Genomic DNA, 12,750 nt, shown 5'->3' on the forward strand with positions numbered 1-12,750 from the left:
AAGGATAGTACGGGGTTAACGATAGTCCTGGGTTAAGAAAATCCTGTGTAAAAAGGGTATTAGACTAAGTGGATTTCAAATTGGCAACTTGTTAAGTAAATTATGACAAGGGAAAAGAACAACTTTCCCATAGGCCATGTACTTAATTATTAGGGATTTGTGGTTTTCTCATTAGTACCCATTCCCTGGGGCATTATAATTTGAAGGAAAACTTTCTAAAATATTACCTTACATCACTATGACATCACATATACGACCAATTTGAAGTATCTATGGGTAAAGTGATTTCCAATATTTACAACTTGATTTTAAAAATTCATAACTTTCTTATTGTTTATCTGATATTGTTCAAACTTTCTTTCACCTATTACCTTGTCTGATTTTTTTTTTCCCCTAATAGCAAGTTTTTATTTTGGTTGGATTCGCCCTTAAATTCTAACAGATGAAGCCATGTCAAGTTTGAATTCTTATTGCTAAAAGGACAGTAATTGACCACAAGTCTTTTGTTATGTTGGAATATAAGGTGAAACTTGGAATATGATTCACATTTATTTACAGAACCTTTATTAAAGGTCAAGTCCACCTCAGAAAAATTTTGATTTGAATCAATAGAGAAAAATCAGACAAGCACAATGCTGAAAATTTCATCAAAATCGGATGTAAAATAAGAAAGTTATGACATTTCAAAGTTTCGCTTATTTTCAACAAAATAGCGATATGAACGAGCAAGTTAGATAAAAATGAGAGAGTCGATGATGTCACTCACTCATTATTTCTTTTGTTCTTTATTGTTTGAATTATACAATATTTCAATTTTTACGAATTTGACGATTAGGAGCAACTTGACTGAACCATATACGTATTCAACGATGCTAATTCCACATGTTCAGGGAGGAATGAAACTTCATTTCACATGACAATGACAAGAAAATAACAATATTTCATATTTCATATAATAAAATACAAAAGAAATAGTGAGTGAGTGATGTCATCAACTCTCTCATTTGGATGTGACTGGCTCGTTCATATAACTATTTTGTTGAAAATAAGCGAAAATTTAAAATGCCATAACTTTCTTTTTTTACATCCAATTTTGATGAAATTTTCAGTGTTGTGCTTGTTGAATTTTTCTCTTTTTATTCAAATCAAGTTTTTGTTGAGGTGGACTTGTCCTTTAAGCTTGAGGTCGACAAATGGGGGGGGGGGTAAGAACAGAAGTGAATGCACATGTGTAATGCTCGTTTGATACTGATACAAAGAAAGTTTGCACTCAGTGGATGCTCCTGAATCAGTGGAAAGAAAATACACAAAAAGAGAGGAATTTATTTGCTTCCATCTCTAAAAGCTTTCATTCAAAAGATTTAGATTGGAAAGGAAAATAGATCATGAATGTAAACAAGATAGACATTCAGTCTACATGGGCTTCTTTTAGAATTTGTTATGCTCTTTCAGGGATTTTTGGGCAATAAATAATCACAATTATAGACTGAATTTTTTTTAAAGAATCAAACATAATAGGGGAAAGAGAAAAAAAAATGCATTTTAAAAATTGAATTCTGTTTTAGAGGGATAGTCAGCCCTGAAATATCTTAACCATGAAAGTTTAAGCAGATTCTATTCAATGCTACTTTTCGGAGCACAAGGTGGACCCAAGATCAGGCCAGATGCCGACCTGAGGATTGCTGAATTAGGCAGTGCAAATGCTTGAGCTCAAATTTCCTGCATGGTCAAAGGTCTTTCGTTAAGCAAGCAAACCGATTTGCTATTTATGATTCATTTACTAAAACATCATCATTTGCATGTTGATGATAGAGTTATTCATTTATATATCCTTAAAAGACTGTAATGCTTAAAACATTAATAACCAAACAATGTTTCTAAATTCCCCCATTTTCTATTTTATCTTTTTTTACAGGGGTTGCAAGTCCACCGTCTCATCCCCCGCTTCCAAAAAAGCCATCCCTTGCCCCAAAGCCAAAAGCACTTGCTGAAACATCACAACACAACACACTCATAGAAGGAGAGAGCATTGAGAGCATCTGCAGTTCATCCTCCTCAGATGCAATTACCAATGACTCCTCTCCTGTAACGCAAGAAATACAGGTACAGGCTAGTACCCCTGAAACTTCTAAATCCACTGGCAACCCAAGCAGGCCAACTCCAAAGCCACGGAAGACTATCAACTTACACGCAAATGGCACTCCAGGTGAGGTTGCACCTAGTCCTCGACCTCGAGTGCTGCCAAAACGCAATGCCCCTCAACGAGAATCAGAACAATCTACACCTGCAGAAGAGTCATCTTTATCATCGGTATCCTCATCATCCACATTTCTCAATGGCAATGAAAAAGATGTTACAAATAGTTCCCCTCCAAATACTCAGGAGAGACCAAACACACCTGTCAGAAGATTGACATTGGGTTCATCTGATTTTACTCCTAAGGTGTCTCCAAGAAATCCTAAATGGTCTCCTGTACGAAGTCCATTGCAACGTTCTAATTCTTCCACATCAGATTATTCTGCTTCTTCTAGCACAATACTTGATGTGGATGTGGACACAAAGTCAGATAATCTAACACCAGACACCAAAGCTAATGGGCAAAATATAACATTGACAGATACACTGATAAAAACTGAGAAAAAAGATGAAGATGCAAGTTCCAGTGTGCCTACACATAGGCCAAAGCCAAATGTTAGTCCTAAAAAGCCTAGTCTTGCTCTACTCTCGAAGAGAAAGACTGTGTCTTCCATAGGTCACATTTCTTTAGATAAAGATAATGAAAAGTTACCTTCTGAGAATGGCAAAAAAGCAGTACCTCAGCGCCCATCTTTGCCACCAAAGAGACTTTCTGCAATACCTATTCAAAATGGCTCATCTTCCCAATCAACTGGGAAATCAAAATCTCATGCACAGGAATTGCCAAAGGAGGATCCTCCACAAAGTAATGGCAATAAAACACAAGAGCTTTCAGAAGATGTGTCTTCCAGTAGTGAATCAACGAACAATAACTCGCCAGCAACCAAGGAAAGTGCTGAGCAAAATAGTACTGTTAAATCAACAAAATGTGAGTCAACTTCTGTAACAACTTCAGGAACTAACATCGATAAACCTGCAGAGGACTCGAAGGCACCTCCGATTCTCCCCAGGAAAGCTATCCTTCGCAATCCTGTAGCACCACCAAGACGTGTTAAGAGTATGTCCGAGAGTGATCCTAACTCTGAATTGAGTACTGATATGAAAAGAAATGGTGGTTTTAATAATGAGAGGTCTTGCCAACAGAAGTCACTTGAGAGCCAAACAAAATTGCAGAGCGAAGGGGAAGAGAAAAGTGAAGACAATAGTAACACCGAAAGGAGTACTCTGAAGAGAAATAGGAGAGCGGTGAAGTCTTGTGATCCACTAGCTTTAGAGAATGTGAAGCCTTCCAAGGATAAACCAAATGTTCCTAATGGTGAGGTTCAACAGAAATCAAAGCCACCAAGGCCTCCTCCACCAAGTAAACCTTCAGGACTGATTCATCAAACATCGCTTCAAGGGCCACCTCCTAGACCAAAACCAATCAGAGCCAAAACCATTGATGTAACATCACAGGTGAATGAAAACTTCAAATCAACATCAAATAAAACACACAATCGAAACTCGCCATTAAGAAGCAAGAAAATAAACCAGGTCACCTGTGAAAAGTTTGACTATTCGGATTGGGAAATTGTTGATATAACACCCCAACAAAAGCAGAAGATTGATGAAAAGGGAAGAGAAAAAATTATTTCCAGTGAGTTCTTTGAAGATGTGGCAGCTCAGAAGTCAAAGAGGGATGCTGAAATTGAACCAGAGTTAAAACAATCATCATCAAAGAAATCTAATAATGAACAACTAAAACAACCTAACCAATTGTCTAAAGGACAAGAGACCATACTGACAAAAGTATCAGAACCAGAAACTGAAAAGCAACCAGAAGGAGAGGCAGTGTCCCAGCTAAAGCTAAGAAAGTCACGACCTCCTGTACCAGCTCAAAGAAATTCCATTGAGGGAAGCCCTGTTCACAAACCATTCTCTACCTCTGTCCTTGAAGAAAAGGATGTAAGTTCCAATGATGGCAACTCCCAGGAGATCAGTGGACGTCCTTTGAGCCAAGGAAGTCCTATAAATGGACGTTCTCCGAACTCGTCTCCAAAGAAGATGCTGAAAGACAGGGGAAGAGGCTCCTCTCCAAGGAGACCTAGTTGTCCCCCGCCTCCTCCACCTGGTGTACCTCAAACAAATGTTGCAACACCGCGTGCACACTCACCATCTCCAAAGATAACACCAGCTCAGCTGAAGTCTCCAACTCCTCCAGAACTTTCTCCAGCCATCAAACCAAAGAGACCAGCTCCTCCAAGACCAAATGCTCCTCCAGTCAAAATGTCTCCAAATAGCCGTAGTAATTCACCTAAGCCTGCTCTGCCCCAAAACAATGATGCTGAGGAAGACCAAACCAACATTTACTCCGAAGCAAATGTTAACTTCCAGAACAGGGATGATGATGATGATGAAGATTCAGAAACATCCAGTAGAGACCATGATTATGAACTTATCCCAGATCCCAGGAGGACACTTACCAGAAACTCAGAGCCAACCTCATGCAGTGATGGAGAAACAAGAAAAGACAGCTCTAGTAGGGCGAGTGGGTACATTGATGATGGATTATACTTAGAACCCAACCAAAGAGAAGATGAGGAACTTAATGATAATGAGTATGTGTATCCCGAATTCATGCCTGCAAATAACATTCCAATCTCACCCCCTACACCCCCTCCTAACCCTGAACTAGACCCTGTTTTTACCCAAGAACACCCACCTGTGGTACCTAAAAATCGTCTCTCATCTGGAGCTAAGAGGAAAGCACCTCAAAAACCCAAGAGATCTCCCAGTGTTCAATCTGATGCATCTTTTGATAGCCATAGTTACTATGACATGACTGGTGGCATGGAGCACATTGAAAGGTAATAATAATTATCAAGTTCATTTAAAGTTTAGTTTCTTCCACTACTTTTCCTATGTTTTATTTACATCTTGTTGATGGAAATTGTCTTTTGTCTTTAGGCTGACTATTTTTATCAGGAATTTGTGGTTTTCTCATAAAGTACTTTTACTTTTAGTGGTTATCATATTATAACAAATGTGGCATATTGTTTAACTTTCCTCATTAAAGATCAAGTCCACCCCAAAAATGTTGATTTTAAGCAAAATCAAACAAGCATGACGCTAAAAATTTCATCAAATTCGGATGTGAAATAAGAAAGTTCACAACAATTTTAAGTTTTGCTTATTTTTCACAAAACATTTATAATGCACAACTCAGTGACATGCAAAAGAGAGTATTGATTATGTCCCTCATTCACTTTTTCATTTGACATGTTCAGGCAGAAATAAAACTTTGTTTTACAGGACAATGGGAGAAAATTTGAATATTTCATATTTAACAAAATACAAAAGACATAGTGAGTAATGTCATCAGTCCGCCTCATTTGCATACCAACCAGGATGTGAATATAATTTTGTGAAATTAAGTGAAACTTACAAATGTCATAACTTTCTTATTTAACATCCGATTTTGATTAAATTTTCAGTTTTATTCTTGTTGGATTTTTCAATTTTATTCAATTCAACCTTTTGTTGGGGTGGACTTGTCCTTTAAAGAAAATCATTCTGAGTAAATGGTTTGAAAAGATGACAATTTGTTTCAATTTTGGAAATTCCTTTTTGGGCCCTTCCTATACCCTACATTATTTGCAACATTACCCATTTACCCTTTTCTCAGGAGACAAATTTTCCTTAAATATAAATAGTTGCCCACTAGGATGGAATCATTGCATCATAGGGGCTCTTTGAGATGGGGAAAAGGGATACTTTTATTTTGATAAATAGGCCCAGGGGGCCACTTTCATTGACGAGTGGATACCATACGTGACCATAGGGTTTCGAAAAGCACCCTAAACAAGTATTTTTCATGTTCTAAAAATGCATCCCTGAACAAGTATTGTTGTTTGAAACCCTACCCTTAAAGAGAAATGCCAGTAGTCGCAGTAAACACTGATTTCATGAGAAAGTCTGTAAAACCAGGCTTAATTGTCAGTATATCATCGAGGATCTAGCTCTGGTACAGTTACATAAACGGAACTTTGTGAAATCTTGAAATCTACGCTGAAAAACGTTCACACTGAAGATCACCAACACAGATAGGCACACGTGGGACAGTGTATTATTATTGCAGGAATAAAGACCCGACGGAAGTGATCGAATCCGCGCTTATTTTGCTTATTTCTCAGCAATTACACCATTTCTCCCAGAATCCTTTGGCACATATTTTTTATTCATACAAACAGACACTTGGGTGGTCATTATATTAGATTCTGTAAAAAGTCATTTTAAGATCGTTACCAAAACTGGAATTTATCTTTGAAAAGTATTGGAAACAAAACGGTATCCTTGACGGGTCCTTGACAAGTATTCCCTGAATTTAACCCCTAGACAAGTACAACGATCACGGGCATCAGCTTACCTGTAGTTTCATTGGGTTTAGTACCACCCCACAAACCTCACTCAAATTGGACCCTAAACACAAACCCTACATATGGGACTACAAAAAATATATATTGACCGAGTGTAACATCATAAAACGATTAAGAAAATACAAGAGAGGTGAATATTCATCATTTTTTCGGTAGTTTCGAAATAAATCGAAACAAATTCAAGGTAATATGGAAAATAGATGGCCATTTCATGGACTGAAATAAGCAAAACATAAAATTTTAGCCACTTTAGGTTTTTTTTTGGGGGGGAATTGCGCAAGAGAGTAGTGCATGCGCACATTGAACGTAACTAAGATTCGATGGCTCGGATCTTCGATTCCAGTTTGGTAGATCAAAACACAGAATATTGAAATCAGAAATACTTTTGAGCTCTTTCTGATTTCTCATTCTATATTTGTGTTTTTATGTATCAAAAACAAAATCAAACCACGCTTTTTCTCTCCTTGATTCTGTATTCTGACAATCGCACAGCGAACATCGAACTTGCCGTCGGCTCTCCGATTTCTGATTTGCTCTATACGTTTATCAATATTAAAGAGCGCCATCTATGTCAACAAAATGTTTAAAATGCCATATTTCATAATTATCTTGATAGAATTCATAATAAACCACCGTTCTAGCATATATACTGGCAAGCTTTGGGTGTCGATCTGTATTCATGGTTGTGGCTGTTTTGTTCTCTTGTGAGGGACATTTTTCAGGGTTTTTTTTTAATTTTTTATAATGAAATAAAATCTGTCAAAAATAAAACAGATCCCTCACAAGAGAAAACAGCCCCCAACCATGAATACAGATCGACAAACAAAGTGAAAAAATAGCATTGTGATTTAATGATGAAACATTCTGAAATTGAAAGGACTTAAGTCAAAATGTATGACAATATCATATATTAGTTGAATTAATATATGATGCCACACACTCAACTTCAATTTATACTTGTAGGCTTATATATCGTAACATTAAATTAAAAATGCAAATTTCATAGATGTGACAAGGATCCTATCCATAAATCCATAATGATTAATGCCTATAAATAATAATGATTGAAATAATTTACTCTTTTTATTTATACCATACATTATTATGCATTTATCTGAAGGAAAAAATGGAATTATTTAAAGTCTACATATCATTTTGATGAAATTTGGTTCTTCCAAGTCATCTTGAAATCATGATGGACATGATCTTTCCCTACTTGAAAGAATGAGTGTGACACTGTCAACACATAACCATGTGAAAAAGTGTTCACATTTTTTTTCCCAGTTTGTTGTGTTAACTGAAAAGAGTGTAGTTGCAGCAAACAATTATTTCATGAATAGACTTTAAAATCAAGGGTAATTGTCACTTTATTATCATAGATCTACATCTGGTAAATAAACTTATCTTTGTGAAATTGTGACATCTTAGTTGAAACCCGACAACACTTATGATCAATAACGCAGAGAAGCATAGGTGGGACAGTGTAGATATCGCTAAGAGGGTTTATTTCTAATTTGTCTAATAATAATACCAACATCCTTATACAGCGTATATCACTGCCAAATACATCCCTATGCACTTAATTGGATATTATTACCCTGGCTTTAGCCCTGCAGCCTTTTACAGTGCGGTGGCATTTCAAGGAAAACATTTCTGCCAAGTACCCATTTTCCTCACCTGGGTCGAGTGCAGCACAATGTGGATAAATTTCTTGCTGAAAGAAATTACGCTGTTATGGCTGGGATTCAAACCTACGACCCTCTGTTTCAAAGTCTGAAGACTAATCCACTGGGCCACAACGCTCTAATGCCAATTCGTCCAATTGCCAACTTGTCTACTATTATTTGGTCACCATCAGTTTGTCCACTCACCACATGGTCTACTTTCATTTTGTCTAATGCCATGTCGTCTAATAACTAGTTGGTCAAATAGGCATTTAGTCCATATACCAATTGGTCTAATTGGACTAAGTGTTAAATTGTGCAAAATGAATGAAAATGAGATGGGTATTAGACCACCTGGTTATGAGATGAATTGGTCAGAGATGAAATGGTGATTTAATGAAGTGATGATTGGACTAAATGGTTCATGGACCAAATGGTTGTTGACGAAATGTTGATGGAATGGCATTAGACTAAATGAAAGTAGACCATGTGGTGAGTTGACAAGTTGGCAGTAGTCAAATTGGCAATTTACCCTTAGAAAGTCCCTGACATTTGATGAGATTCCTTTATTTTTCTCATGATCAGTTTCAGCAATTAGGCTCACACATTTTTCTTCCAGAGCCATTTGGCACATATTTTGTTCCTACACACATTTGGGTGGTCATTTTATTGCAATCTGTTCACACTCATTTTTTAGATCATTTCTACAACTGGCATTTCTCTTTAAAGAACAAGTCCACCACAACTGATTTAGTTGATTTGAATCAATAGAATCAAACAAGAATAACACTGAAAATTTCATCAAACTCGGATGTAAACAAGAAAGTTATGACATTTTAAAGTTTTGTTTATTTTCACAAAACAGTTATATGCACATTCTCATTGTCATGCCACTGACGGGACTGATGGCATCAACGACTCACTATTTCTTGTGTATTTATTATATATTTGAATATTTTACTATACAATTTTAATTAGATATTTTAAATAATTTAATTTTCTCCCCATTTTATGGGAAACTAAGTTTTATTCCTCCCTGAACATGTGGAATAAGCATTGTTCTAACATTTATGGTTCAGTCAACTTGGTCATTTATATTAGTGAATCTGTGAAATTGAAATATTGTATAATTCAAACAATAAAAAACAAAAATAAAGTGAGTTAGGGACTCTCTCATTTCCATTATCATTGGGTTCTGAATATAACTATTTTGTGAAAACTAGGCAAAATTTGAATGTGGAAAAACTATCTTGCTTTACATCCTATTTTTAAAAAAATTTCAGCATTATGCTCGTTTGATTCTATTGATTCAAATCAACATTTTTCTTGGGTGAACTTGACCCATGTTAAACCACTTAAATTTCTTGTTAGATTTGATAAAAAATCAATGGCATTTGTAAAAATGGTTGAACGTATTTGAGTAGGCCTGAAATGAAAATCTTCAGAATGTTTCAAATTGTAATTAATATTCATGGGATTTAATTAAAGTGATTGGTTAACATTGCTTTGACTTTAAAAAATCTGAGCTAGAAGGTCACACTTGTCACCTCTCTGTGATATGTTACAAAAATGAAGCCCAGAAAAAAATTATGTTCGAAAATAATTATTTAGTGCTTCAAAAATTGAAATATAAAGTGACCAGAAACACCATCTTAATTTCATTCCATACTATTATGTGTACTATTTAGGCATCTATAAGATGCCTATTTACAATATCGGGGTTTGCCTTGTAGTTTTAGCTTTTCATTCTCAATAATGGTTGTTTTCAGGGTTCATTAGTTCTAGTACATGCACTTGTACACATGTTTCATCTTGGTTTGAGAATTTTTTAAATCGGCTGCTCACAAAGTTAAACAAATCTGAGCCAATCAATCCTTCCTATCAATGGTTGTGTGGGATTTAATCATACAAATGCAAATTTATTATAGGAAACAATATTTCTATAGTCTTAATGGTAACTACCCAACCCATGTCATTCACTTTTTTTTACTTCTGAAACTATGTAAGCAGATGCAATTCATCCCGACTTAAGTTTATTTTTTGTTTAATTTTATTCTCACAATTTTCCCTTTATGTCTTTCATAGATTTTGTCATGAATTATGCAATGATTTTAATTTAGCCAGCCTTGTAAACTTATTTCAGGCAAAGAATATGAAGGTGATATTGATGCTTGGTAGATGTTTGTGAAATGTGGTCACAATTACAGGTAAATCCTTGAAACTGCTGGTCTGTCATTTTAAGGGGGGCACATATTTCCTTTTAATTTTCATTTCTTTCAGGTCATTGATCTCACTGATTCATTTTTTTGCTACAGTTTGTTTCATACATTATTCCATGTGACTTTGTGTGGGGAAAGCACTGTGGAAGAAAGAAAAAATGGCTGCCATTTTCTTCAGATTTATTTAGCCAGCGCAACCAGCTGCCTAGAGCAGTCACACATTCATTACCCATAGCTTTTATAAGGCCCCCTTTTCCTCATTACAACAGCTGAGCATTTCTATGCAATGCATTCATTGGACCTGTATATTATTACAACTGCTTGCCATCTTTTATTATCAGCTTGCCCTTTACCACAGCATTTTATTATGCAACATTACATAACCATCCTCTCTTAATCCTGGCATATTATTATTGCTGGAGGCACACACACACACAAGCACACACATTGATTACTATCTGTGGTTTGCATTCATTTTGGATGAGAAAAAGGGTGTGTAGTTTACATTTGTTATGCAGTGTCAAATACATGGAATGCCTTGGCCAGTCCACAGAAGGAAAGGGTAAAAAAAAAAGCTGAAGGAGGAGGATCTGGACAAAAGAGCCACAGACAGGGAGAGAGCCCCCATAAGAATGTGAATTTGCATACTAAGCACACTGCAAGTCTTTATGGTTTGTGGCAAGCAAGTGATTTAGTTTGGTGTTGTTGGTCAGCAGCTTTGGGTGTTGGTGGTCCATGCCTGGAGGAAACTTGTAGCTTCATCATTTTGTTGGTTAGCCTTTTGATGAGAGAGTAAGGTCCTGGGCCACTGTTGGCTAGACTCTCATTCATGGGGACTAGTTTGAGTTTTACCAAAGAACTTAAGGAAATGTAACCCATTCCTTACATACTTCCGAGTCCTTGTTAAGATTTCATCTGCATTTCCTGTGACTGTGGGATAACCTCATTGCTGAAGTATTATTAGTTTTCTCCAGTTAACACAGGTAAATTATATTTATTCATCATATTTATGTATGTTGGTTTCATGTTAGGCATTTATTGCATCAGACATTCATTGTAACTGATGACTGATGTCAAATTTTGCTGGTTATTTTGCACCATGTTTATTTTTTTAGATTGAACTTTGGTCATGTTCATTTTGCTAATTTAGTCGAGTCATGTCATGCATGTTGGATGTTGAATTGGTAATCTGGTCATTTATTTATATATAATTCTCTTCATCATAAAAGTACATTAAAATGATTTTTTGCCTTAGAACGCGTCATGAAAAACTTGTTATATTAAGACTAATATCAGTGAACTTAAGTTAACGAAAGAAGGAAAATGAAGCATACAATTTCTAGCAGGTCTAGTTTTTCTTCAGAAATTAAAAAACGAAAACTTATGTTAGGTATATATCACATGGTTGTATTTTTTGTAAGAATGATTCTATATAATTGATGTTGCTTGCCTGACGATTCAAGTAGATGGAAATTCTGATCAAAGTCATGTTTCAGGTTATTGATTAATTTGAAAGTGGAAAAAAAAGGTAAGGTTTGCTAGTGACTAGAGAAATGAAATGTGCAACCATGGCAGTGATGGGAGGGGTCTGGTTATAAAAACTATGACCCTTTTTCAGTTAATCTTATTCAGATGATTAGAGTTGCAAAGAAATAGATGAGTACAGGCGGAAAATAAAGAAGTAACATGTACCACGTGGATAAAACAATTGACAAAAAGCTCAAGCAAGTGTTTGACCTAGTGGAACTGACATATAGTGTGATACTTTTAACGAAGAATTAGGAGGGGAGATAGGCAAGGGAAGGTTCAGAAAGCACATGGTCAAGAAAACATCAAAGGCCCTTGTCTTTACAGTAATGTCATTGTCCATTGCTTCAATTACCCTTCCAGATGCTTTATGTCTGGTTTTAGGAGCCAAATACCTCTTTTGTCCATGTGGAGGGATTGTTCAAAGACACCATCGATTGGAGGCCACATAAAAGGAATTGCCGCCATTTCGAAAATTTCCACCCCTCCCCTCCCCTTAAAGCATACCTTGAAACCCATGCTGGCATTGCACACTGCACATAGCACCATGTTGAAAGATTAAGATACACCCGCCCAAGCATTACATAATCATCCTCTTCAAGCTTGGCTTCTCTATGGCTGAGTGTATTGACCAATGGGCAGTCAGCTGTGGCTTGGCTTCAAGCATGGCTTGAGTGACTGGTGGAGTGTGAAGTGACCAATCCTGGTTGGACATGTAAGTTCCCTCAGACCATGGACATGTAAGTTCCCTCAGACCATGGAGATAACAATATTTGAGACTCCATGCGG

At 36.3% G+C, this 12,750-nt stretch overlaps 1 protein-coding gene across 1 annotated transcript in view; it reads left to right on the forward strand.

Moving 5' to 3' along the window:
* Nucleotides 1-272: 272 nt before the first annotated feature.
* The window catches only part of LOC121411954 (FYVE, RhoGEF and PH domain-containing protein 6-like), a 33,083-nt gene continuing 20,605 nt past the window's right edge, over nt 273-12,750 (forward strand). The window contains exons 1-2 of the mRNA XM_041604864.1: nt 273-276; nt 1,916-4,982. Of these exons, the coding sequence (XP_041460798.1) occupies nt 273-276; nt 1,916-4,982 (3,071 nt within the window). The remainder of the gene's footprint in view (nt 277-1,915; nt 4,983-12,750) is intronic.

Source organism: Lytechinus variegatus, chromosome 3, assembly GCF_018143015.1.
Source record: "Lytechinus variegatus isolate NC3 chromosome 3, Lvar_3.0, whole genome shotgun sequence".
Lineage (NCBI taxonomy): Eukaryota > Metazoa > Echinodermata > Echinoidea > Temnopleuroida > Toxopneustidae > Lytechinus > Lytechinus variegatus.